This window comes from Cephus cinctus, unplaced genomic scaffold (assembly GCF_000341935.2).
Source record: "Cephus cinctus unplaced genomic scaffold, Ccin1 Ccin1_scaffold0462, whole genome shotgun sequence".
Lineage (NCBI taxonomy): Eukaryota > Metazoa > Arthropoda > Insecta > Hymenoptera > Cephidae > Cephus > Cephus cinctus.
In genome coordinates, this window is record NW_014333138.1 from 590,069 (window position 1) to 617,124 (window position 27,056).

Genomic DNA, 27,056 nt, shown 5'->3' on the forward strand with positions numbered 1-27,056 from the left:
CGTACCTATACGCAGAGCAAAGGCTTCGAGCAAACAGCTGGACACGAATAACTAACAATTATCTGATCAATACTATAGCCTATAGATATAAATGGTATAGGACGTTTTCTAGAGGTTATTTTATATACGATATATCTACATATACTACATACTTAATAAGAATAGTCGTTGCAGTATATCATGAGGTCTATCTATATAGTGCAATTTGTTAATGAGCGATAACCTCACTGTGATATAATTAATTGTCAATTACAATTTAACGAGCAATTGATAATTCCTGATGTTTTACGGGTAAACGCTATTTTCTAGGAGCCTTTTTCTCTCAGGCTCCTTAGAAAATTAATGGAATAATTTTAAGATGGTAATTACAGTTATATTATGCTTATTATAATGAGCCACGATGGCGTACAGTTGGTTAGTCGGCGAACGGAGATTTTTGATTATGAAAGAAGCCATCATTAGTTCAATATATTATCTTCTTTTTAACGTACAAATTATATTATACGTCGCGGTTGACGGAACGTAAATATAAATATGTCAGTTTAATATCGTGTTATCGTTCAAGAAATTTAAGAGGCTAATTATCTTCTGTCCTGTCTCTTTGGTGTATACGTTATTATCGATGGAACGCTTCACGAGAGTAGTTTATAGTCGTCGCTATCTTGATACGTACATAACGCACGAGCAGTTTCTTGACCTAAGACCAACCCGTATCACAATTCTTTCACTCTGTTATGTTAATCGCATTTACTATATAAATATTTAAATGAACCAGAGATTATTTCGTATCTAGCTGCTGGAGAATGCGCAGGACGATCCATTATCGCAACAGCAGTAACACCTGTTTCCAAGACACGTATTTCCTTGACTTCCTTGACTTCCTTGAAGACGCTTCCTGAAAGAAGTCAGATATATGTAGGTACGTGAAAATACTTCATTAAATTGCAAAGTTCAAAATTAATGCTTATACCTCTGAATAATCCTGGTTAATAAATTTCATCTGAATGTAATGCGAGATTATCGTTCCATAAACCACGTGATTTAATTTATGATTATTATTCTTATTAAATATTTTATTGATTCACCTTCCGTGAAATTGAGGGTTGTTTTGTATGATTGGACCACTTCGATCAGGCTTCTGAAAATCGTAAAACTTTGCTCCTCGAGCTAGATATGTTGGGAGTGAGTGAGTGTGAAGTGAAAAGCGGGAAATATAAGAAGTGGGAGAGAGAACGATGAGAGAAGAAAAGAGAAAAGGGACCAAATAGTTCCCTGAATGGACGCATCCTCTCCCGATCGCCAACAGCATAGCAATGAGGAAGGCAGCATGGCTATTGTATACGTGGTGCACGGTCATGGCTTTCATGGGAAATGGCAGTCGAGTCAGCCGACGATCGTCGGGACGCTCGATGAATACACAGCGACCAAACGAATTTACAATTTCCCTTAAATTTTATGAAACTCTATGCTTACGTCTCCAACTATTACTCTTAGGCCAGGAAGTGACCGCGACGCCCACTTTGAAAACGATGCTTGATGGTGACGTCCGATGACGCTCCAGTGAGATGATTATGAGAGAGAGTACGCGGCGATTTCGATTACAGGACTTATACCGATATTAGCATAGTATAACGTAACACGTGGTACTTAGCAATTTTGATAATTTCATAGGGCTGACACTATTCGTCTCCATGTGTTGATCCGCACTTTGTATGTCGGTACTGATGATTACTTATTATTAAGAGAAATTTGCGGAAGACAATGGGCCAAATTATCAGAGTTCGTGCTCAACAGTCTTGAATACTTGTATCCACTCGAATGGTAATTTTATGGTTAAGAAAGCCGGAAGTCATGGCGTGGGTATAGCACTAGAGAAATCTTGTCTTGCTTGGAATTTGGTATCGAACACTTTATTCTATGCGCGTTAGGATATAAGAGGCTGGGCGCATTTGAAATTGATCCAGGTATAATTCATCGTATAAACAGTATTTATAAAGCTTCTCGTTTACCGACAGGGTAAAAGCCGGAAAAGGGTAGCAGCCGTGACCCGGAAACGTGCGCGAAGTATCAGGAAAGCTTCTACTTTCCGTGTATGCGCAGTGGACTCGTGAGGTTTCATGTTCCAGTATTGCGATGCGATCAGACCGTGTGAAAAATTCGATAATTGCGAAAAGAAATCTTTTGAATTTGAACGTTTTATATCTGTGACATATGGATTTATATCTCGTATACCATAATGTTCTATCATTTAAATTAATGTCTTAAAAACAATAAAGTCACAAAGATATGAAATACGAAACAAAAGATTGAAAAATCAGTGTAAAATATGAAATTTAAAAATTTATGTATCAAAATATATCTGTTAACAAGAAATTTTACTTCTTACCTATCAAAATATGCTATTTGAAATTGATAAGTTGTCAGGTGCGTGGAAAGATATGCATTAAAAAAAAAAGGGGTTAAAACCGAAAACTCGTCAATCGTATCTTAATCTCTTCTTTAATACTTTATAATACTAATCGCTTTGTCGAGAGGTTATCGTCTGAGCAAAAGCGGCTAATCCAATGTACAGGTTAATTCTGGAACACGAAGCGAGGGTGAGTCGGTGGTTCGAGAATCGCAGGGAAGGTGGAACCCTAGTAAGCTCACAGTGCGGACTGTCTCTATCTGTCATATGGAATCGAAAGGGGCGCCGTGTTAGGCAGCCAAGCCTACACGGACGCCATCCGAGTATCAAAAGCTAAGGAAAAAAAATCGGCTGATAAGTAATCATCGAATATTCGTTTGATACGGACAAGTGCAAGTAAGTAACTTTTGATTAAATGGGTCAAACCCAGCCCCAATCCACAGTTCACTCACTTCCTATACGAAGTACTCTCCAGTGGCCTAGTTACGATCGAAACCTTCGTCTATAACATATCTCTTCCGCCGTTTGGTCCACTTCCTCTATTTTACCTTTTTATTGTTCGAAATCTTAACTTCTCTTCCGTCGCTCTACAAGACGTCCTTCAAAACCGCAATTGATTCTCAGGTCGGTTTTTTCTTACGAGAATCGATTGATTGCCTTGCTGACGCGACTGACAAGCACCTCTAAGTTTTATAAACTGGTGTTATCCGGAAATGGGTGAAAGATCGGCTCTAAATTTCCTTTAAAAGTTTTCTCAATTGTTGTACATAATTTAAATTGAATTTGGTATTCGATACGTTTTTTAGAGTGGGCATTATTGAATGATTTAGCACAGCATAGTATTGAGAGTTCACATAAATATTTTATCAATAAAAAAAATGTTCAGAGATATTTTATATCTTTGTGTATCATACATATGATTTTAGAAGGAACGATGTTTTTGGTAGTTTCTTTCACCAAATCTAATATATTATGTGATGGGATAATGTGTGATTATTACCGATTGGCAATAGGCTTTCGGAAACATTGAACTCAACATCATCAAAATGGCAACGAGCAAACTACCAGAAATGAGTTATACGTGCGAAATTTGCGGCCTCGAAGGATTCAATGACGAGGAAATGAGATCTCACATGGTACTTTATCATCTTCAAGGAGCAGCCAACTGTCCATTTTGCGATCTGGGGGAAATATCTCCCGCCGAAATGTTGGTCCACGTGAACAGTGCTCATCTTGATTATCTCACTCCAAGGTGAGTTTTGACAAATTGTTTCATGGTTATGCGAAACAATTTTCTTTTTAAATTTAACTCATTGCATCAGATACATTTTTCTTCATAAGAAAAAACATTAAATGCATCACTTTATTCTTTATTTCCACACCTTCGTGTAAAGGGTTGGTGACTTTAAAAAAATAGTTACCTAAATTTCCGTTTGGAGACGCTTCTATCAATTTTTCTCAAGGTCACTATTTTTGTCGTCGTCTGCTTTTACACGTGATCTCTATAAAGTCAACAATGATTCTTTCGCGCCATAATTTAATGGGAATATCGATTAATAGGACCATGTATAGTTTTACTGGTCGATTTTCACAATTATTAATAATTTAGACGCCTGGAAGTTTTGTTATTATCATCAAGTGCTTATAGAACCACAATGAGATTATATACAATAACGAATAAGGAAAGACGGTAAATCTTAACATTTAACGGTTTTATTTTCAACAATAACAATTGTTAGTGGCGCAGTGAATTATTTTGAAAATACTTGTCAGTTAGAAATCGAACCATAAACCAACTCGTTTCATGTTCTTATGACCGTGTGGTTTAAGTTAGTATTCTGACTTTAATATAAGAATTTGTGAAGTTCTTATCTAGTTATACCATGTGTTATCTCTTAGTACACCAGAGAATGATATGATGGCATTCATTGATGATGACCCATCAATGGATGGTGATCGGTATGACGAATGTCGTGGACCTTCGCCAACGTTGTCGACACATCCAGTTCACCTTCACAATGGCTGGGGTAGTCCACCTAATAATCATTCTCAGCCAGTGCGAAAACCGGAACCTCTACTGGATGCTGCTCCTAATTTGAACAATAATAACAACAACAACAATAGTGGAAACGTTAACAATGGTCAGAACAATGATTCGAGTGTGGTCATTTGTGCTGGAGGAAGTGGTGCTCAGTCAATTGGTTCTGCTTCAGTCGCGGAAGGTGCTGCAGGTCATGGCTCTCCTCTTCGGTCTGGGCTTAATCTTCAACTACGTTCACATGCCTCTCCTAAGCTTCCTGTACAAGAATGTCCCATGTGTCCATATAGCTCAGACAGTCCACTTAGGCTCGAAGAACATATCAATCGTCAACATTTTGATCTTACTTCACCATCCTTTCCTCCTGAGTCACCACCCACCCGAGATGGTGTTTTTAACTGCCCACTTTGTGTTACATCATTTCCTAATTCATCGGATTTGGAACTCCATGTGAACATCGAGCACAAAGATATACTCAGGTTCGTTATTGGGCAAATACTTTGATCTTACTAATACTGAAATTCACGATAACTACTTTCGAAGGTATCTCTTATTCTTTTGCATTGTTCAGTCCTGCAAATGGATCAGCCTCTCAATCAGACCTAGCTACTACAGGCAGTGATACACCAGCCTGTCCAGTTTGTCTAAGCACTTTATTCAAAAATAATGATGAACTTACGGCACACATAGAGGAGCACTTCAGTAAAAAGAACACACCCTCGCCTGTGACACCTGATGTTTCTTCGGACAGAATGCTGGCCAGAGATATGGAGAGACGTGAGAAAGAAGTAAGACGATTACGAGAGCAACGTGAATTCGAAATGTTAAGAGCCCAATATGGCATGGACAATCAGGGTAACTTTAGGGAACAGAGTGTGACTAATATGCAGCGGGCTGTTTACGCCGGCGAGATGTCCGTTGCTGATTATTATGAAAGACAAATCGAATTAAGGGTTGCTGAAAGCAGTGGTATCGACGATGGAAGCTCATGTACTCGAGGTTGGTTCCAAATACGAAGATAATTCATCGTTTCAACGTTTTAATACGTTCTCCAACTTCAGGGCTGGTTCCCAAAGTACGAGCGGTGAGTCAAGCGTGCAGTAACGTTGTTAATACATGGATGTGCTCCACGGTGGACCATTACGGATCCACCTACGGTGATAAAGGATGGGGTTGTGGATACAGGAACATGCAGATGTTAATATCATCACTTCTTCAACATACGGGTTATAACGAATTAGTCTATAGAGCATGGAGTTCCGGAAGTGGAACCTCTACCGAAAATCCTCTTAGAAGCTCAATGCCCTCCATTTCTAGACTGCAAAAAATGATCGAATGGGCTTGGGTCCAGGGTTTTGATATACAGGGAGCTGAACAACTTGGTGGTAAACTAGTCAATACTCGAAAATGGATCGGTGCTACAGAAGTGGTTACTCTTCTCTCTAGTCTGCACATAAGGTACGATACAGAAACTGTCGTAACTTCAAGAAATTCAGTTAGATATTCTTATTTAACTTATTTTAAATAGGTGTCAACTAGTCGATTTTCATAGACCAACAAGTTCTGATGGAGGACATCCCGAAATGTTCAATTGGGTTTTGCAATACTTTCAAAGAAGCGATGATTTCAAACCACCACTCTATCTTCAACATCAAGGTCTTTAAAAAATTTAGAATATATACAATTATAAATATTATGAATGCGTGTACTAAAAAGCTGTAGATGAATAATTATTAACTACTTTATCCTATCAGGACATAGTAGAACGATTATGGGAGTTGAACAGCTCAGAGATGGATCCATAACAATGCTAGTGCTCGATCCGAGTCATAGTCCAGCTCAAATGTCTCAATTCAACAGTACAAGTAGTGCACCAGGTGCAATGAGACTCGTCCGAAAATCCACAGCCGCCATGAAAGCCAGGCAGTACCAGGTAGTGGCTGTAACAGGAACCATGGACACTGAAGTCCAGTACCAAGTACGCACCCTAAAGCTGCAAATAGACGGTGCGATTTTTCATACAACAAAGCATAATTTGTAGATAAGCTTATACTACACATTACATTCGTATCAAAATATGAAGCTAGAAGCATGTTTTGTCGTACAGAAATATCGCATCGTCCATTTCTCTCTTAAGTGCTATTATTGTACGATGCATTATATTAAAAATGATTTCTAAACTTCTCTCTTGATCTTTTAGCAAAGCAAAGTTCTACGCTCGATGCGCGTACCGCAAGATAGGTGAGATTTGGCAAATCTAAGAAGAAAACTTTGTTCAGCAATTCATAAATCTCAAAGTCTTTACTTTGTTTTACCATCGAACAGCATTCTTGAGGCTTCGTGACTGCCTAGCGTTAACATACGTTTAGTAAAATTAAAAAGAAGAAAGATTAAAAGAAAAAACACTAAGCGCTAACATGGTAGTTAACGAGATATTCTTACATTAATAGCTGTTGAAGAAAGCGTGGAACATCCGGCGGGAGCCGTGCGTTCTTGCATACTTTAAATTATTATTATCAATATAATATTAGATAGCGAAAACGATGGTGACTCTAACGAATTTATCATGCTGTCTCTAAACAGTCAGCGTTTTTCCCTCCAAAATGGAGACTACGTTATTCGCGTCCAAGGGATTGATAAGTTAAATCGATTGCGATTAAACCAATTCCAAAATGCCCCGTCTTGCGGTATCGTTGCGTGGCAAAATGTTCGGTTCAACGACGTCCATTTTTATTATCTACCCAAGATCTTTCTGCTCAATATTCGTCGAGGATCTATTCGCGGATGGAGAGTGTTGCACGGGCACAAGAAAGAGACTCATATTGTAGCTGTGATGCTATTATCGAATTAACTCTAATCACTTACGGATTCCAGGCATTTTTTGGACACATCCCAAACCTATCTATTCCTATTCTTCCCCTATGAACATCGTAATAACGTTGATTCTTTGATAAATAAAGGCTTCGCGTTATTTCCTCACAGAGCAGCTTATGCTTCTTTTTATTGTTTTATTGATGTCGGACATATTAAAACTTTTATCGTGGAATTACAAAGCGATACTATTATGATTTTATTCAAATATCATAAGTTTTTTCCCACGCTACTCTAAATAATCTAATAAATTGCACTATAGTAAAAGTCATTTACAATATGAAATATTGGGTGACAACATTTTTCAGTACTTTCCTACTTGATTAATCTACACCTGAAATTGAAAGTATCGAATGTTCAAATTATTGCAAGTAGCTCAAAACACTTTTTGGATACCGCTAAACAGTACCGCATCGTCTCGTGCACCTTTTCAAACATTTTAATTAGTCAATTTCCAGTCAATCCGACGTGCCCTTAGAAAAATAAGCTATTAGAATAATCTGTATATAAAAAAAGTAACCCATCACATTTCATCATGTTCCCAGTCTTTATTAAATCTAACATCTATGGTTTGGCGTGTCGAAAAAAAAATGACCTCACTACATATTTCCGCCATCTTATACAGAGCACACATGCGTGTATTAAAAATAGTAATAATAATAATAATAATAATAATAATACAATAATAAATAGAAATGTCGCGTAAACACGAATTTCCTCGCATCACGCATCGTATCCCACATTCATATTAAGTACAACTACTTTCGTACTAATCAGAAATATTTCATTAATAAGATCATTCGACTTAAGACCATCCCATATTCTAGTTTATAAGTGCGCCGTTATTACATTGAAAAAAGATAGAGAAAAGTAAAAAGAAAAAATTCTTTTTTCGTCCATTTGCCACATAAATTAACATGGTACGTTTCTGAGCAGATAAATTACTTAATTCTTATTGTTCTTATACACTCATTACTGTTAATATTTATTATCATAGTTGTTAATAACCGCGATCTAAGGATGCGACGGCACTGCAATTACGTTTTATATAGCCTTGACTTTTACCGTGCACCAATTATTGTAAACGATTCAAATTTTGAAAGGACATGGTGTGATATGTGAATTGTTATGTGAGAGAAGCCTTCGCACTATTCATACGTTAAATTAAAATATATGCTTTGTTAGAATTCCTAAGGTGGACTCTATTTTATTTGCATAAAACAAAAATATATTTATTGCAATATAACATAGTAAATAATATCACCGAAGAACAAGGTATTGGAAATGTGTTGGAAAAACAGTTTTCAGATAGCAGTACTCTTTCATGAATATAAATTTCAATAAGACTAAATCTAACAATCATATACAAACAACAAATAGATAATTTTCATTGATCACTATGATGAATTAGTTTTTAACGCGTAAGAGTTAAAGAAATCAGAATGAAATCAGATTATTCTTAGTTGTCATTCCATATACAAGGTATTTTTTGTATAGGATATTGGATTTTTCATAGAATAATAGTACACAATAAACTGTAAAAACTAAGTTTATTTACAGAAGTTAATATACAATGCCTACATAATACTTTGAGATGAAACGTGTAATCAAGATCATGTGAGGTAGGCCAAAATCTTATATTTCGCTATTATATATTGAATCCCATCTTGCGCATACAAACTTTATGCGCTTCTATAAGATCTCCACAATGCTCTTCACCTTTTTCAATTATGCTGCAACACAAAAATGACAATTATCCTATCTAAACATTTTTCTAATATGATTAAAAAGGTTAGAATCAGGAAAAAACTATATTGAGTTTTTGATGAATATGAGTAATGTTCAGTTCAGAAAGTCAATATTTAAAACAAATTATTACATAATGACAAAGTAATATGTAACTTTAGTTACGATTATTTAAATTTTAAGTTAATCATAGAGGGAATATGACCTTGAAGGTGAGGTAAACATCTTGGGAAGTTAGAGGGCTGTCTTAATTTTCACATAATACACTTACCAGGCATCTCTAACTTTCTTAGTTTCCGGACAAGCGCAACAAGGTTTTAATTTTTTCTCGCCCTCAGGTTTGGCTTCAACGTTTGCCGCAGTATTCCCCATTTTCTAAGATGTTTTCGTATTCGGCAAAATCAGTATTCGGCGATCAAAATTGTAAAATTATGAAGCTGAAGTAAACTGGGTAAACTCCACTATGAGCGATAGTGGCTCTATCTATAGTGTTCTATGCATATAATGCAGCACAATTCTGTGACCCAATCGATGAGAAAGAAAAACAAAAATTATAAAATATGACCATATCTAAATTATAAAAAGATTAGAAGAGTCTCTATTTTATCTTCATAATTTCATTAAGACGTTAGACTAAATAGCATCTACATTTCAGTTGGCTTAAAAGAATATTCATCAGACACACTTTACTCTCAGGATAAAGGATCTGAAAAAAGAAATGAACTTATTGGCGAATGAGACAATATGAAGAGATTTTTTCAAGAAGTAGAAAAGTAAGGAAAGAGATAAATAAGAAAGAATGAAATGAAAGATAAAGGCCCTCGTGCCCGCACAGGCCAGTGCGTTTTCCATTGACTGATTGGCAATCTCCCTACTCATTTCTGGTGAAACCTTAGGCAGTACCAGACCGCTGACTATGACTGACATGCTCGTCACTGTTCATTGCTGTTCATGTACAATAAATGTTCTCGTTCTGTCCGCATTTTTTAACTCCTCTACCGTCCTGTACGTATATATACACTAGTAGTTTTCGACCCAGCTCGGCCTAGGTTTTAAGTGGCCTTTGGTGGTTTTAGCATTAAACTGCATTAAACGCATTGTAAGGACACGCAAACGACTACCAGCGCTACATGTGGCGAAATTTCGTGATGGTCGCAACAGGACATTCGAAGAACCGACCTGATCAGTTCATTCCAGGGGACTGGTACAGACTGGTAGTACTTTCCGATTACTTTTAGATCATGCGTAGAAATGCGTAAGAGTGAAACCTTTAAAGTGTCTTCATATTTTTTTTAAACGAGTACAAGTATTATAACTATTGAAGTATTCAGGGCCATTCACGTCCTGGGTTTAATTTAGGGTAGACCAATGGTAACAATGTGGAAATATACGATATTTGCTTTTGGTATATTCTTGGTTCATCTGTCAGAGAGTAAGGTTAGTAGTGTTTGTTTCATAATATATTAAGTGATAATGAGAATATTAGACAAATTTTATACATATATTAGGTCGTCAAGGATGAAATTTGTAGAAAAAAGGCAAAGTTGGTTGGTAACTACAAATTTCATCCTTGACGACCCAATGTATATATATTTTCATATATATATATGTACATATATATATATGTTTCCAGGCACAATCGTATGATGATAAAAGGTGTAAGTGCATATGCCCAAGTATTTCGTCGGTTATAAACACTACACAACCTTCTACAGATCGTCTAAATTTCATATCCAATGTTTCCCCTTCAACATGGTAATAATAAATTTGCTAATACCTGAGATTATATTAATGAATGTATGAACCAAAGTTAGATAAGCCTACTTGTATGAATATTAATGCATTGCAGTAACTGCGAGGGTGTTATTCTACCTCGACTTGGAGATCAAATAAAAGGCAAAGAACAAATTTTTTGTCCACGTTGTGATTGTAAATACGAAAATAGAAATACTGCTATCATTAAGGTACTTCATTGATTTTAATGAAAATGCTTGATAAAATCTGTGCAAAATTCTACTAGATATCTATTTTTCAGATTGTGGTAATTATTGTAATATGGGTAATATCCCTCCTAGTGATCTACATGCTATTCTTGATATGCTTGGATCCATTATTAAATAAGAAAATTCATAAGGGAACAGGAACTGGTGGCTACCAAGAACACACTAATGAAGAGGTAGATTCATCGTATTATTCCTCACTCTCAGATTACCAGCATGTTAAAAGACCTGCTTACACCATATAAACAAAATCCTTATTTGTTTTATATTTTATTTTTTAATATATTTGTTACTTGATTCGTATCATTTCTTTCGTGGCTATTTTCTAATATCATGTCTTAATAGTCTAATAATTTGTCATCTTTTATCACACTCAAATAAACTAATTTCAAACATATTATTCCCTGATGGCTATAAATTTGAACAATGTCAACAGGATGACACTACGGTCACTCCTGGGACATCCCATCCTATGGGAGTGAGAGGAAATGTTCTAAATCGCGTTGGACATCAACAAGACAAATGGAAGCGGCAAGTACGCGAACAACGGCGTAATATCTACGACCGTCACACAATGCTTAATTAAGCTATAGGAGTTGACTTCAGAACGTAAATGTTAAGCAATTCGGTAATGTAACACAGAGAATAGCCACGTATGATTTTTTATGTATGACTCGAGTAAACCATCAGTTCACAACTAGAAATAAGGACACACAGAACTTGTTATTTATATATATTGACATATATTGGTTCTCTCGTTTCTTTAAGAATCTTATTTGGGAATAAAGAGATGACCATTAGGTCTTTGTTTCGTTCAGAAATAATGCGTTTGATGCTGTTATTTATATATATCGACATATATTGGTTCTCTCTTTTCTTTAAGAATCTTATTTGGGAATAAAGAGATGATCACTAGGTCTTTGTTTCGTTCAGAAATAATGCGTTTAATGCTGTTGTGGATATGCATCAAAATTAAAAATAATTGATACGAAAAGGCCTCTAAGTAATTGCTTTTTCAATTGCATCCTTCACTGCATCGTACAGTGTAAGTACAAGAGCACCACCTGTACCACGTAGAACGTTTGAAAACGCTCCTTTAAAAAATGCGCCAGGTCCTTCAGTTTTTGCTATTTTCATCCAACAGTCAAAAGTGTTTTTATACATAATTTCCGCCTTGCTTCGACCTGATTGCATCATCATTCTTCTTCGGACAGTATCAAATGGATATGATATGATTCCTGCTGTTGTCGTAACGATCTGTATTTATTAAATAACAAAAATATGAATTTATTGAATTTCCCACCTAGTAAAATTGAAAGACAAGTAGGTATTTACCTCGGCTATTATAAAATTTATATAAAGTGGAGTACTCTTGGGATCTGGCAATAATCCTCTAGTAGTATCATAAAATCCAAAATATGCAGCACGATATATAACTATTCCCTGAACGCTCACATTGAATCCTCGATATAAACCAATTAAACCATCTGATTTAAAAACTTTAGTTAAGCAATCAGCCATGCCTTTGAATTCTCTCTGATCACCTTTGCCAACGTCAGCAGCTAATCTAAAATTTATAATCATCATCATAATATTCTAATGTAATATGATGACATTGGTATCTCTAATAAAATTTAAAGGCAACCTGGTACGTGCAAAGTCTAAAGGATAGACAAATAGCAACGAGGTTGCACCAGCAGCACCACCTGCTGCTAAGTTTCCAATGAATTGTTTCCAAAAAGCATCTTTAGGTACACCTTCCAGAAATATAGCCTTAAATTTATCCTTGAATGCAAAATTTAACGCTTGTGTAGGAAAGTAACGAATAACATTAGCGAGATTTCCTCTCCAAAAACTCAATACTCCAGTTTCCTTTGGTATTCGTACAAATGCATCGACGATCCCTACATTAATGTTATAAGAATACTTTCTTTTTTATCCATATTTTCATTCATTCATACATTTTACGATAAACACCTTTGTATCGCTGATCCGGACTAATTTGCTTTGACGTATGTTGCACTTGGAGCAGCAATTTTACCCGTTCTATTGGAGCCACTGCTGTCTTGGCTACGGCAGCTGATATTCCTCCTGCTAAGAAGTCTATTATAAAAGATTTTTGTGAATCCATACCGGTGCACTTCTTTGACTGAAGTTAGCAAGTTCGATATTCTTATGATATTGTGGCGTAGATTCTTTACAGATTCATGTGCAACTCGAACCATACTCTTATGGCTCAACTGTTGTAATAAATTCTTGATGCAATGATTCCCACTTCGTGAGTAAATAATGAGGAGTATATATATGGATTCTTAATACTTGATATTCTAGTAGATTCGTGAAAATTTATAGATAAAGCCAAAATAGCATGTATTTGACAAGAAACAGTGTATACAATAATAACAGAGGAGGCTTAGTGATTATATGTTTTGTTTTCGATCGATAATATAATTTATCGAGATGATCATACCTGCTTTCCACCTTGTATACATCGATTTTTGGAAAGGCTTAATGTTAATTGGTAAAATGTTTAAAATAGATATTCGGTACTTATTGGCATAAATTATTTACGCACGGTTAAGACTAGATACTGATATATGAATATGAAATTAATATATCATACTCTCTTATAGTTGGTCCAGGTGTAAAATAGCTTACAATCACAGATGGAAAAGTGCAAAGCCTGTAGCAAAATCTCTCATTGTTTATGCTTTTGCTAAAGGTAATGTGTGTTAAATCAAAGGACAGCCGTTCATTACGCTTACCAAAGGTAAGAGTCTTTGTATTGGCCATTGGGAAATTTTGCTGTACGATAATCTTTAGCACAAAACACGTGTTTCGATTGGACATTTGTTATTTTACTCATAGACCGACTATAAGGCAAAAGAAGGCTATATTATGGATTTTTCTTCATTTTAGTTTATGACTTTAAAAAAATTATTATTAAATTTTAATAAAAGCTTCTGTAAAATAAAGGTCAATAAGCAATAAAATGCGTGACAGTAATGAAAACGTAATATCGATTAGAATCACTGCGTTTTCAAGCTCGCTGTCTGCTTTTCCCTTTTTTCTTTTTTTTTTTTTATAAAATACGGACTAAATTTTATATTTGTCGAAGAGTCAGTGTTCATTCGCATACACGTTAGTTTTCGATACTTTCACTAACCTGCATCCTATGCAATTTCATGAGATTACATTTACAATATCAGTTTCACAAAAAATTAATTACAGTACACAATCTTTAGAACGAGTTTGCAGAGACTGCGTCGCAATTATTCATCTACAGAAAATTGTATATAATCTGTCTATATGCGGAAGTATGATTTCTGTTGCAATTGGAGAATTCGGCGATTGCTAAGCATATACACACACACATATATATATATATATATATAATTAGTGATTGAAAATTTGTTAAACAAATTCTGGAATGCTCTCTGCTTATGCAGCGTGCACGGTCTGAAAAACAGGTTACAATAATTTCATAAGCTATAGCAAAATTTTTACTAAAATTACATGTAAAAATATAATATCCTCGACATACCTTTGAAATATCCACGCCAGTCATGTTCTTCACAAGTTCCGGTACACGTGAAACAATATTTAATACTTCCTCTGTCAGTTTTTCTGCTCCGATTGTGCCATTACCGCTGGACACCATTGTTATTTTCTTTGCTTGTGATAACGGAGCAGCAACTTCGGCAGCAATCTGAACACAGGAAATACAATTTGTATAAAACTGTAATTTATAAGTTCATAATAAGCGCCTGAACTTACCTTAGGCAAAGTATCCAACATCATATCAATCATAGCAGCGTCCTTGTATTCCTTCCAAGCCTCGGCTTTTTTCGCCATTTGTTCAGCTTCTGCGTTTGCTTTCGCTTGAATAGCAAAAGCTTCTGCATCTCCGCGAATCTTTATGGCTTCAGCTTCTGCCTCAGCTTCCATTACGAGTCGTAGTTTGTTAGCCTCGGCCATTTTCTCTAACCTGAAATATGTAGCTGATAAAATAAATCTACATATTAGCGTTAATATTCATAGTTTTTGAAGTTAATCTGACCTGAATTTCTCAGCGTCAGCAGGACGTCTTACAGTTGCATCCAATTCCCTTTCACGACGTTGCATTTCTTGTTCCTGAACAGAAATTTCCTGACCACGTTCAACTACTTTAACTTGCATCTGTTCCTCCATAATTCGCTGTTTGGTCTTTGCAGCTTGAAGTTCATAAGCCATTTCTGCTTCAGCTTTCTGCAATTTGAAGATGCATATAAATCACGTAATTCCTCATTTAAAGCTATCATTTTTAGTACTACTCACCTTCGTCTGTACTTCGACATCATAAGCGGCTTTTTTTAATTCAAAATCTCGTTGAGCTTTAGCGATTTCTGTATCATTCAAGAAACGAGCTGCCATACGCTGTTCTTCTGCAATTGCCTCACGAATCTGAGCATCTCTGCGTGCTTCAGCTTCTCCGATCCTCGCATCACGCTTTACCTCTGCAGTTCTGGCCATTCCAAGAGCTTTAAGGTAACCCTATAATTAATTAAAATTGAACTATGAAACTTTTTACAAAAATCCGATACCGATGTAATGTAAATTCATTGAATATTAAATGTGAATCTGGCTCTCATCTTCCATGCATTATCAATGCTGTTAAGTAATGATGAGGAAGGCAACTGCAGAGAGACCAGTTTTATAATTTTATATTATAATATAACATAAGACTGAACTAGGCCTTTGCACAACAAATTTATACAGAAATCATGTTCGTGCTTAGATTGAAGCGAGTGTAGAAATCTATATATAATTTCAACATATTCATAAAATTTACCCCTTGGTCTATAAATTTTAAACAGTCGATACTTCATTAAAACGAATAAAAGTAACAAAGAAAATAGCAGTGCAATGGCAGTATATCTAATGAAAAAAAAAATGTAAACGTACCTTTGCCCCCTGCAAGTAGCAAAACAAAAATTTAATAAATATTTACATTATTAAATAATATTTTATATAGTACCTCATGACACGACTCTAAATTACATAATTTGTTCTGTTATTACAAATTGTAAAGGGGGACTTTCTATGAAATTCATGTCTCTGCTACAACTATTTTCTTTTATAAATAGGGGTTTCTAATGCTGTGTACTGCTGACATTACTGGTTAGTTGAAGTAAAACTACAGACTAATATTATATCACAAGTAACCTATTCTATAACTTATATGATAGATAAGGTAAAATGAACTTACTTCCTCATCACGAATATCTTTTAATGTATATGAAACAACAGTAATTCCCATGTTAACGAGATCGCTACTTGCGACTTCGAACACTTCCTTACTAAATTTCTTGCGATCCTTGTAAATTTCCTAAAACCAATGAGAAGTATTTAATATTCTCAGCATATAATTTCTTTGCGATTTTTCGAAATTTGGAGTTGCTAATTTGCTTACCTCTACGGTCATGCTGCCCATTATAGCTCTTTGATGTCCCTCCAAAGTTACCAACGCAATATCATGTATCTCATCCTCAGATTTTCCAAGAAATTGTTCACATGCTGTAGAAAGCATTTCTTCATTCTGTCCTTGAATCTTCACCTGAACGTTGATGAAGATATTAATAGATAAATTCTATGGCATAGAATAGTTATTCTATACCTGTGCGATTCCAGTAACAGATATTGGTACACCTTGGCAAGTATATACAGTTGGACTCTCAACTTGGAGTGTCATTGTATTCAGGGATATCCTAAAAACATAACACAATTCTAAGTAGTACCATGAATTTTTAAATAAGCACTTCATCAGTTCATGACACACTTACTTTTGTACTTGTTGTAAAACAGGCCAGACAAATACTCGTCCTCCAGGTACCAAGAGTGGTTTGCCATAGCAGAGTCCTTAAAATAAATTTAATAAAGAAATGGAGAATAAAAAAGGTTTTATAGTTATATAAAAAATAAAATCACACATTAGTAAAATTCTTTATATTGTAAATTGGTCATAAATATTTAAAAAGTCAATTTTAAAAATGATATATTCAAAAGTATTTTGTATCCATTTGAATTATAATACAGTAAAATATAAAATTCGCAATGAAATATTGTAACACAAGATCCTAATATTCCGTACTTTAATTGAGATAAATTGCATGACAGATCATAACATTGATTAATCTTCACATTCCGCGTGCATGAATTCCTGAATCAATTATCTTATACAGTCAAGGACAGTCTTCTTTACACGTACCCATTTTTACTCAATAATCAAGAGATTAGTAGCAGTTGATTATAAATAATTAACATACTACAAAAGTAAATAATAAATACAATTACCTGAGACAACAAGGGCCTCATTCGGCCCACAGGTAACGAAACCACAACTCATATCTGAAACGAATAATTAAACTCCCTATTTTAGCAAGGGCAACAACCGCAATGAACCGCGACTGACCGCCACTATACTGGTTGATACTGGAGGAGAGATGATTGGCTGCGTTCAGCAGACACAGCGGTGCGAAAGTAAAGACATCTGATTGATCAAATTTACAACTATGTACATAAAATTACAATCAATTGACCAATCGAATGTGAGTACTGTTTTAGCGAAGTTTTCTGCTGAACGCAGCCATTGTTATCAATGCTGGAGTGCGTGACGTCACGTTACTTCATGCTTTAGCGTGCGTTCAAAAAGCGGAGATTAAAATTTGCTCCTTTTTTAATCCTACCGACAATGATGCCTCATATCTTTATTATCTTGGCGGGAATTTATTTTGGGTGTGGTTTATTCACAGTCTTACATACAGGTCTTGCGAATTCAATGGATTTCAGTGGTGGGAGATACCTTAGATATTGAAGCAGTTTTGTAATTATGGCATCGCCCCTACGTGTCGCTACTACTGAATGCGCTCGATCAACAAACTTCGAAATCGAGTTTTGTCAGAAAACGTAAAAAATATATTTCTATGTTTTTTAGTTTTGTTGACATGTGCTCTTTTATTTTCATGATTAGAATAAGTAATTATAATTAAAAAAAGTAAGGTAATCTCGAAGAAGTGTATATATATAGCAAAATGGGGAGATCGTGCGTGTATATCGCTTCTTTATGCCATCTGATGTCATCAATTCTGTTGATTCAGTTATTCGGATAATTACAGTTAGGTTAGGTTATGCAGTGGAGTCGCACAATTAGAGAGTGAGAGAGAGAGAAATATTTCTTTGAATCTCTGTCCCACGAGGAACACACGATTACAGCGCCGTTTACGACACGCTTCGGGATGTGAGTCACCCCCCACCATCGGAGTGGCAAGACCTGTATGTAAGACCGTGGGTTTGTTTACTGTCAAGCCTGAGTAATTCTTGGGAGTTTTTTAATGCATTTTCATTTATTAATCTTATTGTGTTTGATGACAGATATTGAACAATTCTTTTGTATTAAACTTGAGAATTTTTTTTTTTATTTATAATGTCTTGCTCTCTGTCAGATTACCCAAAATCCCCCTTTAAATTTGACAAAGAAGTTCGAGAGATACTGAAAGCTGAATTACAAAAAGTACTACACGATGATCAATTTCTAACAGAAATTGAGGCCCAGGTAATTTATATAGGATGATATCATAATTTTATACATATTGTATCATTTTATTATTTAATCATTGTTTTAGGAAAAATTGAATTCATTGCTGGAATGGTTTTGCCGAGCGCCAAAAAATACGTTTTTTCGAATAAATACATTAATCACAGATGCGGACACTGTTACCAATTACATAAAAAAAGTAGTTACAATCATTTACGTACATGGCATATTTATTGTGAAACAGCAATATGTAATAATTTAATAAGGATTTATATTATTTCAGAATTGCCATCCAACACCATCCGTATCAATATATCCAGATTTTCCAGAATTGATTACAGTTTCTAATCCATGGAATTCAACAAAGTATGGCATAATAATGCATTCAGTAGAAGTTATAGTTGATGCAACTTGTGGTGCAGCTGTGATGCGTGGTGCTCATGTTTTTGCACCTGGTGTTGTTGGAATTCCACATGGTACAAAGTAGTTAATTGACACTATTCTTATTTTTGTAGTCACCAGCATTTCTCTTAGATACAAATGAATATTTTTCTAGGAACAAAACCTGGAGATTTTGTTAGTGTCTTTGCTGATGCAAGTAAGAAATGTAAAAAAGGATCCACTACATTTAACGGTGAGAAAGTATACCTTGGAAATGGTATAATTAAAATGACCAGAGAATACCTTTTTGGAAATATAACAAAGTACCCAAGGTATATATCTCATATTTATTATTTACCATAGGTATGAATTAAAATTAATAATTTGTCATTCTTTGTCACAGTGGAATTGCTGTAAAAATGACTGAATTGTTATCAGGTGTTCCAATATTGAGTGATACATGTCTCCCAAAAGGATTTGGTCTTTTGCAAAATGTCCCTTCAATAGTTTGTATTAAGGTATTAGATCCCCAGCCAGGGGAAACTGTGTTGGATATGTGTGCTGCCCCAGGAAACAAAACTACTCATATCGCAGCGCTGATGAAAAATCAGGGTAGGATCATAGCCCTGGAGAAGATAAAATCAAAAATAGAAAAATTACAAAATAATTGCAAGGATTTCTCTGTAAAAAACGTCGAAATATTTTGCATCGATTCCACAAAAGCTGTTGCTGAAGATTTGTCTAGTGTAAAAATAAATCCTTTATGTCCACCATTTCCTGAAGAAACATTCGACCGCATCCTCCTCGACGGTCCTTGTAGCGGTTTGGGTCAAAGGCCACAAATTTTTAACAGTATATCACCAGCTGAATTGCGTTCTTATGTGCCATTACAGCGCAAATTATTTTCTACTGTGGGTATATAATTTCTAAATTGAAAAAAAATTAATAATTTGATAAAATCCTCAATTCAAATTTCAGGCCGTTCGATTACTGAAACCAAGCGGAATCCTAGTGTACAGTACGTGCACGATAACTTTAGCTGAAAATGAGAATATGGTAGCATGGGCACTGAAGACACACTCCTGCTTGGAATTACAATCAGTACCGGACAGGATAGAGTCACTGGGTTTACAAGATGCAGAAGTAAAATACTCTGTGGGATTTCCAGTGGAAGATCTACAATCAGAATTAGCAAAAAAAGTATGTCGCTTTGGGGTTGACAGTGACGTAGTTGGTTTTTTTATAGCACGTTTTTTAAAGCGGTAAATAAAGAGTAACTATTAAGGTGGGTCAGCTTATTCAAATACCAGCAACAAGGAATCTTTCGTCTAATGACCCTTGTCCTTGAAGACGACATTCTTGTATGTATCCTGGTACCACAGTCTTTATTTCTAGGACTTCTTTACTTGGGCCCGATTTTCTGTTCAAACAAATATGCAAAAGCTTTTAAAGCACTCGTGGATAAACATATACATATTTTCTTCCTGGTACGTTGAGATATGCATACATATTTTCATTAGGATAATCTACCTGGGGATGAAATCTATAGTAATTTCTATGCTACTATTTCCATGAGTCGGTTTGCCTTCCAGATATCCCTGGGCCGGATGACAGACAAAGTTGTCATTTTCAAATTTCTTTGTTATTATGAAGAACTGCTTATCAACTGATAAATAATAATATAATTATATCAACAAGATTACTTAACTTGGAAAATATTAATAGTTTTTGAATACATGAATGATTCTCAATCCGAAATCCAAGAGATCTTCTACTTCCGGTATGAACTTTGCCAAATTTTAATTTATGTGATGAAAGTTTCAATAGAGGTATGAAAATTTTCAAGTATAATTGTACTTCCTATATATTGTACAATTGTATAAAAATCAAGTCATATATATATTCCTTAACATTTCTATACCTGTGTACAAGATCCTGTATGAATGATTTGTAAAGTTCGATTTATATCCACAGATAATTTGCTATTTTCGCGAGAATTACCGTAGTCCATTAATCTTTTTATATTCGAAGCAGACAAGGTGCAAAGTATTTCTACCTAAAATTAAATATTTAATAGAAGGTTGGATTCAAACGCTTAAAACATCAACCATTATTTCCATAACTGATTACTTCTACACTTTCTTCGGGATTTAGTATTATATAATCAGCATCCCCACACATAGTACATCCCTTTTGTGTAAAAATTCGAGCTACGGAGAAGGGCTCCATAGTCACGATGTTCACATTAATCGAATCACTAAACTGATTTCTAAATATATATCGCCTTTTGATTCTGAAAATGAATAAATATAAAATGCATAGAAAAGTCACAAGTATCTAACTAAGGAACTTACTGCATTTGCTGTTTGAAATGTTGTATTATACTAGCTGCATAAAATATGAATACTCTCTCTGACTTTGGAATATCCCACTGTAATCGAGGATTTATTAAATTCCCTTCAAATTGGATTTCAGTAGGTAGAAAAAAATATCCATCTGACCTCGAAAAACAATCTGCTTTGTACCTATTAAATTAGTATTATATATATCAAAGAAGTACTTTTATCCTACAAGTTATTACTTATGCATTGGTGCAATTCTTATAAATCCTAATGCTTTTCCATATATTTTACTGTCACTGTGGGAAGTCTCATGTTTATCAGGGATCATAGTTATGGTCAACCAACGTTTAGATTTTGCAGGAATAAACATTTCTTGTGGAGATACCTTAAAGAGATATTCCAAACTTGATTTGGAGTATAAATCAGATATTTTTACTTTCTTTAATTATTTACAGAGAAGACATGATAGTCCACTTGACCATAATATGGAATCAAAGACAATTGTATATTGGTATCTTTATGAGTAGCATCTTGGGATCCTTCGAACAGATGTGCAAATTTACCAATATAATTTTTCATTCCATCCTTTTCCTCATTTTTCTGAGACATACTGCCGATGGCGCTTTTATTATAAATTATTATTTGACTATATAAATATTAATACTAAAAAATAATCATTAGATAAGTTATACAGAACTCACTTGTTAAAACTTATATCTGTTATGGTAGTGGTTGGATATTCCGTAAAACCAGAGATTAAACTAAAACTGCTACTGATACTATTCGCATTTTCACATTTTAAAGTACTCTCGGTTGAGTCATACAGTTCAGGATTTCTTAAAATTTTTGAGATACTATGCCCCCCTTTAGAGTGACAATCTTGCATTGTAATATCTCTGTCAACGAAGGGAGTATAGAGATCCAAGACAAGGTTGAAAGGTTTATCAATTAAATGAAAAGCAGGACGATGCAAAAAGCAATGCCAATTTATCATAAAAGGTAAAATAGAATTATTTTCCACTTGTACCTTTCTAGTCAAAGGTTTACTACCATATTTCACATCACCAAATCTATAACATGTTATTTTTGCAAAAGAATTTCTTATGATTATTATAAATAGTAATAGTAATCTACCTGATTAATGGATACTTCTGCTTCAAACTTCTGCATATAGGATAACATATGGGAGATTGTGTAACTTGTACACAGACTCCAAAAGTGTAGATTGGTAAACCAATTATGTTGACAGTAACTTCATCTGTATAGGTACCCCAAGTGTCTGCGTAGGCCAGGATATTAATTTTAATTGCCTCATAAGGACCAAGTCCTCCATGCAAAGGATAGATCACTAAAACAACCCCAGAACCAGCCTGTTTCCCTTTATACCACTTCATTCCTACTAAGAAGACTATTATAATGTATGAACAAAAGCAAGTGTTCTAAGAATTGTCAGCTTAAAGTCTGACCTGATTCCCCTGTCATGACATTGAAATAAGTGTCTAATATACGTTCCTCAGCGGATTTTAATTCAGTAGGAATTTCTCGAACAAGATCAAAATTTTTCACAGACATAGAAAACTTTGCTGAGATTGGAGTTTCATTGCGAATTACAAATGTTTCTTTTCGAACTGAAAAACCTCGTTTAGTATATATATTATACACAACATTTTTAAAGAAAACTTACCAGTATGCAGAGGCAGTTCCAGAAACTCTATGACTACTGGATGAGGTATTGCTGGTAATATTGTTTTGTGGAATGGCACTACAGCATGTGGGTTTACTAATTGAATATGTTCTTCAGGATGATCCTTACTCCAAATTATTCCCTGAAGAAGATCATTCCAACTTCTTGGTTTGGATTCTCTGCTCTCTTCAAGTTCTTCTTCTACGTTTTGATCAGGCTCTATAATTGTATCTTCTAGCCTTGCTGTACTGAGTGACACTTCTTTCAATACGTTGCCAGGATCAAGATGAACTGTTCTCAACTCGCGTTCTTCCTGAAACAACAATTTTTTAAAGGATTGAAATTTTATGTTTTGCAGATTGTGAATTACTGAAATATTTTTGTGCAAGGCAGAAACAGAAAGGGCTTCCCAGTGTATACAAAGAGTCTCTTTATTAGATGAGCCATGGAAACTTGTTATTCCTGGGAAATAGAATGTTACACTCATAGTTTCTATGGTGCATTCGATTCTCAAGGTTTTTTGAATTTTCGATGCTCCCATGTGACAAGGTAGAAAAAGATCTTTTACTTTTCCCTGAAGATAATTAGGGCAGTGTATTGAAGCGAAAACATAAAGTAAAATATTTGTTGATTAGACATCTAACTGGTTTTAACGGTAAACAGCGTATCTCGAGGAGTTTCGTAGTACGTGGGGGTATTTCTCCAGATTTTGGATCAAAGAAAATTTCCATTTTTGAATCATCCGACCCCGAAGGCTTGCCCCATTCGAACGGAGCAGACTTGCATGAAAGATTATGAACGATTATTAAAAAAGTTTCTTCGACATTCGAATACAATGGCCTGTTAATAAGAACAAAATCAATTTTTATAGCTCAAAAACTTTGTATGAAACAGAAAGACTGTAACCTTCCAGGACAAATTATTGCCGGTGTCAAATTCTGAGCATTGATTATGTCCGGTTCCAAAAATTCCTCTTCGGATTTGCAGCAGACATTTTTTGGAGACTTTTTATCTTCGACAATTGTTTCTGACAATTCTTGCTCCCTAGTTGTAATGGTTTGAAGTAATATAATTTTTATGTTTTTATCAGCTAATAAAAAATTATAAATTAGAACTTACGTACTTCATTTCATTAATAGTATAAGTTTTTTCCGTTTCTTTAACAGGAAGGGTCAGATTTAGGATAATACATTGTAAGCGTATTTCAACTTTGCCAATCCATATATCTACAGACTAGATGTAAGTAATTTTATTTCGAAAATTGACTTGAATTGTCGTAGTGAATACTCACCTCGTAGCAAGTTCGTCTTTTTGTTTTACTGGGTTGGATATAAAATTGCTCATTTTTTGGAAGTGCAGTCACTGGAATATCTTCTATAAATAGCCTGTTGATGATACAAATTTTGCATTTTATTGTATTGACAAAACTATATATTCTATACTAAGAAAATGTTTACTTTACTGTAAGACAATTCGATATTGACCACTTGATAAATCAGTGCTGTGTACTAGAACTTTAAAGATATTGCAGGAATCTGGAGGCAAAGTACCATTAAAGGGTTCGATGGAAATCAATTGAAATGGTAGATCGTACCAAGGACTATTAGAATTTCTTTTCAAAGACTCTCTATCGTTTTCAATTTCCCAACGGAAACATAAATCCATTGGACTGTTAAATAATACTTGTTAGAAAAAGAATATATTTAAAAATTAAGAAAATTTCTCACCTATTATTTGATACCAAAATCTGATTCTCAATAATAGTATTCTCAGGACAAATTCCAAGATCCAAAATGAAATGTGAAAGTCCCTTAGCCACGTTTTCCTCCAGGTTCTGAAAAAAGAAAATGTTTGAATTTATCACTTTCATTTCTCTCGTACATACTTCTCTCTTACTTTTCCAAAACATATGAATTCGGAATCATACAAAATTCCATCACCAATAAGTTCTACTGGCTGACAACTATAATTGTTGCAAATAATATACAGTTTATCCACCTATGAAGTAAATTTAATTTATTAAAGACTATCATGGTCTAATTAAAGACACGTATACTTGTAATCCATAGGTTTGTGGATAAAAAAAAGTAAAAATTTCTAAGACTTCATCATGGAGCAATGAAAAATAAACTGGCCATATAGCGAACGATGGTAATAATATAATATTAGAGGTCATCACATCCTGTAATTAGTAAATAGCGAATATAGAAAGGACATGAGTAAATAAAATGTCAATTATTTAAAAATTTTCTAACATTAACTTGCATCATGCACCAGTCAATTTCACTCATTATAAAAAATTCTCCTGAATATCCAACATTTTTCACTTTTGTTAAGACAAGTATGAATTCTCCAACGAATCCTTTCCGACATTCTATAGTAGATCCAGCAATGATTACATTGTCAGAAATATCTTCATCATCTTCTACAGACTGATATCAGCTCATAAGTTCTCATGATTATTTTTTAATTTTACAAATTTGACCTAATATACCTCATCGCTTAATGCATTTGGATATCTATCACAGTAGAAATCATTTTGACACTTTGTTGAAAAATGTTCAGGATGATCATACTTTGGGTGTAGACGAATTATGACTGTTTCGAAAATATATCTAGTAAGAAAAAGTGAATATAGGAAAGAAATTAACGTTTCCCATAGTCACTCACATCCAGTCAGCTTTGGAGGATCCCGGTAACCCACAATTTTGATAATGAGACTCCTTGCATGTTGAACATTTATCATCAAATGTTCTTCAATATCTTCTGGATTATCAGTACAGAAATTAATACCAATTTTTATATTCATTCCAGGTGCAATATTCTGCCTATCTCCATTTGTAGTTTTTTGAGTAATCGAGAACCTTGGATTATCCAATTGTTGGATTTGAAATTTGGCAATGTTGGACCCGACATTCTTTAGTAGCACGCATTTCTATAATACAAATGGAGTTTTACAATTAAATTCTTTTCATTTATAAGTATAGCACTATACCTGATACTGTACTCCTATATTGAAATTATGAAATTTCACAGTATGTGGTTCAGCAATAAGGACAGTTTTATAAAAATCAATTTTCATTACACTTTTCTTGTGTAAAGAGTGACTTCTTGAACCAGACATACTATGCGAACTCTTCTTTCTTATTAAAGAAATTCGTAGTACTATAATAATAGATTTTACACAAATTTCAAAAAAGATCACTTACGTAATAACTGGCAATTTTTTGAGAACAGAAGATCCATAAAAGTCGTGTCCGATGTAAGATGGTTGTATTGAATTATTTTGTGGAGATTTCTCTTTTATCCAAGACTGCAATTTTTCATTTATCTGAAAATCTAAGGCAAAAATAATCTAGTAAGTAATATATAATTTTGACAATTCAAATATAGATAATGAAATTAAATAAAACTACGGACCTACAATGCATTCATGTTTTTCAGGTAAATAATCTCTGGAGCATAAAAGATGATATTTTTTGGTTATATTAGAATCCTTTAGGTCAACAAAAAGTGATTTATTTTTAATCCGTAGCATATTTCGAACTCTCTGATACTCTTTCATTTTTTCATTTTGAGAAATCCAGTGGAGGACATTGTCTATTAACTCGGCTTCGATGTATTCAATTTCATTCATCACAGCCTGATGAGCAGTTATTACCTGCAAGTGCCAAAAGGTTGCAATTCTCTGTAAAAAATATTTAAGAATATTTTCTAGCAGATATCCTACATTCGAAACATCCATAGAAAATTGTTCTTGAACAGAACAACCTCGGGATGACTGGGTCAAGTTATTCGCAAGATGCCAGCTAATGGTTTCCTTTTCAAATTCATCTTGGAAGATTTCATGCACCAATGCAGTAAGATCAGCTGTATTTTTACTTTGAAAACAAGATATCTTTGGTAGTCGATCCATTATTATTCTTCTGAAAAAAATCACTTCCACTGACGAGTTATTCCTTCATCGGTTAACTTTGATACTGATCATTCTTGTTTTAAAATGATCGCATCATC

The 27,056-nt window shown here is 34.5% G+C and overlaps 7 protein-coding genes across 20 annotated transcripts; 3 read left to right on the forward strand and 4 right to left on the reverse strand.

Moving 5' to 3' along the window:
* The first annotated feature begins 2,312 nt into the window (after positions 1-2,312).
* On the forward strand, positions 2,313-8,510 carry LOC107267983 (zinc finger with UFM1-specific peptidase domain protein). Of its 7 annotated transcripts, none has more exons than XM_015740227.2 (10): positions 2,313-2,424; positions 2,573-2,803; positions 3,421-3,659; positions 4,307-4,548; positions 4,621-4,924; positions 5,017-5,444; positions 5,507-5,903; positions 5,974-6,101; positions 6,200-6,451; positions 6,646-8,510. In XM_015740227.2, exons 3-10 carry the CDS (start codon positions 3,454-3,456, stop codon positions 6,684-6,686), a joined length of 1,998 nt encoding a protein of 665 aa, XP_015595713.1. In that variant the 5' UTR covers positions 2,313-2,424; positions 2,573-2,803; positions 3,421-3,453; the 3' UTR covers positions 6,687-8,510. The 7 variants fall into 7 exon arrangements, with proteins under 7 accessions (XP_015595713.1, XP_015595714.1, XP_015595711.1 ...); XM_015740228.2 differs by having other exon boundaries at positions 6,200-6,423; XM_015740225.2 differs by having other exon boundaries at positions 4,307-4,924.
* A 339-nt stretch (positions 8,511-8,849) lies between these two features.
* LOC107267987 (cytochrome c oxidase copper chaperone) lies at positions 8,850-9,553 on the reverse strand. The gene is made up of 2 exons (XM_015740238.2): positions 9,334-9,553; positions 8,850-9,049 (listed from the first exon to the last, which is right to left on the reverse strand). The coding sequence occupies exons 1-2, from the start codon at positions 9,432-9,434 to the stop codon at positions 8,965-8,967; spliced, it is 186 nt and encodes a 61-aa protein (XP_015595724.1). The 5' UTR covers positions 9,435-9,553; the 3' UTR covers positions 8,850-8,964.
* Positions 9,554-10,047: 494 nt separating this feature from the next.
* On the forward strand, positions 10,048-11,883 carry LOC107267986 (uncharacterized protein CG1161). The gene is made up of 5 exons (XM_015740237.2): positions 10,048-10,499; positions 10,696-10,817; positions 10,912-11,026; positions 11,098-11,238; positions 11,499-11,883. Exons 1-5 carry the CDS (start codon positions 10,431-10,433, stop codon positions 11,646-11,648), a joined length of 597 nt encoding a protein of 198 aa, XP_015595723.1. The 5' UTR covers positions 10,048-10,430; the 3' UTR covers positions 11,649-11,883.
* A 158-nt stretch (positions 11,884-12,041) lies between these two features.
* On the reverse strand, positions 12,042-13,228 carry LOC107267988 (ADP,ATP carrier protein-like). Its single transcript, XM_025085333.1, has 4 exons — positions 13,040-13,228; positions 12,708-12,966; positions 12,398-12,629; positions 12,042-12,319 (listed from the first exon to the last, which is right to left on the reverse strand). Exons 1-4 carry the CDS (start codon positions 13,191-13,193, stop codon positions 12,062-12,064), a joined length of 903 nt encoding a protein of 300 aa, XP_024941101.1. The 5' UTR covers positions 13,194-13,228; the 3' UTR covers positions 12,042-12,061.
* Positions 13,229-13,415: 187 nt separating this feature from the next.
* On the reverse strand, positions 13,416-17,552 carry LOC107267985 (flotillin-1). 2 transcript variants are annotated; one of them, XM_015740235.2, is made up of 11 exons: positions 17,396-17,552; positions 16,885-16,960; positions 16,719-16,809; positions 16,515-16,658; positions 16,311-16,430; positions 16,007-16,015; positions 15,380-15,595; positions 15,123-15,310; positions 14,840-15,050; positions 14,607-14,771; positions 13,416-14,521 (listed from the first exon to the last, which is right to left on the reverse strand). In XM_015740235.2, exons 1-11 carry the CDS (start codon positions 17,445-17,447, stop codon positions 14,504-14,506), a joined length of 1,290 nt encoding a protein of 429 aa, XP_015595721.1. In that variant the 5' UTR covers positions 17,448-17,552; the 3' UTR covers positions 13,416-14,503. The 2 variants fall into 2 exon arrangements, with proteins under 2 accessions (XP_015595721.1, XP_015595722.1); XM_015740236.2 differs by lacking the exon at positions 16,007-16,015.
* Positions 17,553-17,857: 305 nt separating this feature from the next.
* LOC107267984 (putative methyltransferase NSUN6) lies at positions 17,858-20,922 on the forward strand. Of its 7 annotated transcripts, none has more exons than XM_025085327.1 (8): positions 17,858-18,007; positions 18,217-18,653; positions 18,724-18,834; positions 18,919-19,111; positions 19,192-19,348; positions 19,420-19,927; positions 19,995-20,216; positions 20,412-20,626. In XM_025085327.1, the coding sequence occupies exons 2-8, from the start codon at positions 18,525-18,527 to the stop codon at positions 20,589-20,591; spliced, it is 1,500 nt and encodes a 499-aa protein (XP_024941095.1). In that variant the 5' UTR covers positions 17,858-18,007; positions 18,217-18,524; the 3' UTR covers positions 20,592-20,626. The 7 variants fall into 7 exon arrangements, with proteins under 7 accessions (XP_024941095.1, XP_024941097.1, XP_024941096.1 ...); XM_025085328.1 differs by lacking the exon at positions 17,858-18,007 and having other exon boundaries at positions 18,018-18,377; positions 18,473-18,653; XM_015740234.2 differs by lacking the exon at positions 17,858-18,007 and having other exon boundaries at positions 18,018-18,373; positions 18,544-18,653; positions 18,902-19,111.
* On the reverse strand, positions 20,548-26,988 carry LOC107267982. The gene is made up of 25 exons (XM_025085321.1): positions 26,773-26,988; positions 26,463-26,703; positions 26,252-26,381; positions 26,038-26,185; positions 25,713-25,977; positions 25,537-25,640; positions 25,298-25,474; positions 25,099-25,224; positions 24,939-25,040; positions 24,770-24,876; positions 24,334-24,427; positions 24,166-24,275; positions 23,949-24,086; positions 23,687-23,882; positions 23,413-23,616; positions 23,043-23,355; positions 22,825-22,986; positions 22,493-22,757; positions 22,060-22,428; positions 21,812-21,980; positions 21,598-21,743; positions 21,371-21,541; positions 21,147-21,309; positions 20,938-21,072; positions 20,548-20,682 (listed from the first exon to the last, which is right to left on the reverse strand). Exons 1-25 carry the CDS (start codon positions 26,956-26,958, stop codon positions 20,662-20,664), a joined length of 4,242 nt encoding a protein of 1,413 aa, XP_024941089.1. The 5' UTR covers positions 26,959-26,988; the 3' UTR covers positions 20,548-20,661.
* Positions 26,989-27,056: the final 68 nt, after the last annotated feature.

Bases quoted from the DNA above. Each gene is read 5' to 3' on its own strand.
- LOC107267983 (XM_015740225.2), top strand. From the start codon at position 3,454: ATGGCAACGAGCAAACTACCAGAAATGAGTTATACGTGCGAAATTTGC. The intron at 3,660-4,306 runs GTGAGTTTTGAC...GTTATCTCTTAG, and splicing joins CTTGATTATCTCACTCCAAG to TACACCAGAGAATGATATGA. The intron at 5,445-5,506 runs GTTGGTTCCAAA...CTCCAACTTCAG, and splicing joins TGGAAGCTCATGTACTCGAG to GGCTGGTTCCCAAAGTACGA.
- LOC107267987 (XM_015740238.2), bottom strand. From the start codon at position 9,434: ATGGGGAATACTGCGGCAAACGTTGAAGCCAAACCTGAGGGCGAGAAA. The intron at 9,050-9,333 runs GTAAGTGTATTA...TTTGTGTTGCAG, and splicing joins AAGAAAGTTAGAGATGCCTG to CATAATTGAAAAAGGTGAAG.
- LOC107267986 (XM_015740237.2), top strand. From the start codon at position 10,431: ATGGTAACAATGTGGAAATATACGATATTTGCTTTTGGTATATTCTTG. The intron at 11,027-11,097 runs GTACTTCATTGA...TCTATTTTTCAG, and splicing joins GAAATACTGCTATCATTAAG to ATTGTGGTAATTATTGTAAT. The intron at 11,239-11,498 runs GTAGATTCATCG...CAATGTCAACAG, and splicing joins AAGAACACACTAATGAAGAG to GATGACACTACGGTCACTCC.
- LOC107267988 (XM_025085333.1), bottom strand. From the start codon at position 13,193: ATGGATTCACAAAAATCTTTTATAATAGACTTCTTAGCAGGAGGAATA. The intron at 12,630-12,707 runs GTTGCCTTTAAA...TATAAATTTTAG, and splicing joins TTAGACTTTGCACGTACCAG to ATTAGCTGCTGACGTTGGCA. The intron at 12,320-12,397 runs GTAAATACCTAC...TAATAAATACAG, and splicing joins TAAATTTTATAATAGCCGAG to ATCGTTACGACAACAGCAGG.
- LOC107267985 (XM_015740235.2), bottom strand. From the start codon at position 17,447: ATGAGTTGTGGTTTCGTTACCTGTGGGCCGAATGAGGCCCTTGTTGTC. The intron at 16,810-16,884 runs GTAAGTGTGTCA...TTATGTTTTTAG, and splicing joins GTTTTACAACAAGTACAAAA to GATATCCCTGAATACAATGA. The intron at 15,051-15,122 runs GTCAGATTAACT...TACATATTTCAG, and splicing joins GCTGACGCTGAGAAATTCAG to GTTAGAGAAAATGGCCGAGG.
- LOC107267984 (XM_025085327.1), top strand. From the start codon at position 18,525: ATGTCTTGCTCTCTGTCAGATTACCCAAAATCCCCCTTTAAATTTGAC. The intron at 19,112-19,191 runs GTACAAAGTAGT...ATATTTTTCTAG, and splicing joins TGTTGTTGGAATTCCACATG to GAACAAAACCTGGAGATTTT. The intron at 19,349-19,419 runs GTATATATCTCA...TCTTTGTCACAG, and splicing joins AATATAACAAAGTACCCAAG to TGGAATTGCTGTAAAAATGA.
- LOC107267982 (XM_025085321.1), bottom strand. From the start codon at position 26,958: ATGGATCGACTACCAAAGATATCTTGTTTTCAAAGTAAAAATACAGCT. The intron at 25,978-26,037 runs GTATAGTGCTAT...TTTGTATTATAG, and splicing joins ATATAGGAGTACAGTATCAG to AAATGCGTGCTACTAAAGAA. The intron at 24,276-24,333 runs GTGAGTATTCAC...ACTTACATCTAG, and splicing joins AAAGACGAACTTGCTACGAG to TCTGTAGATATATGGATTGG.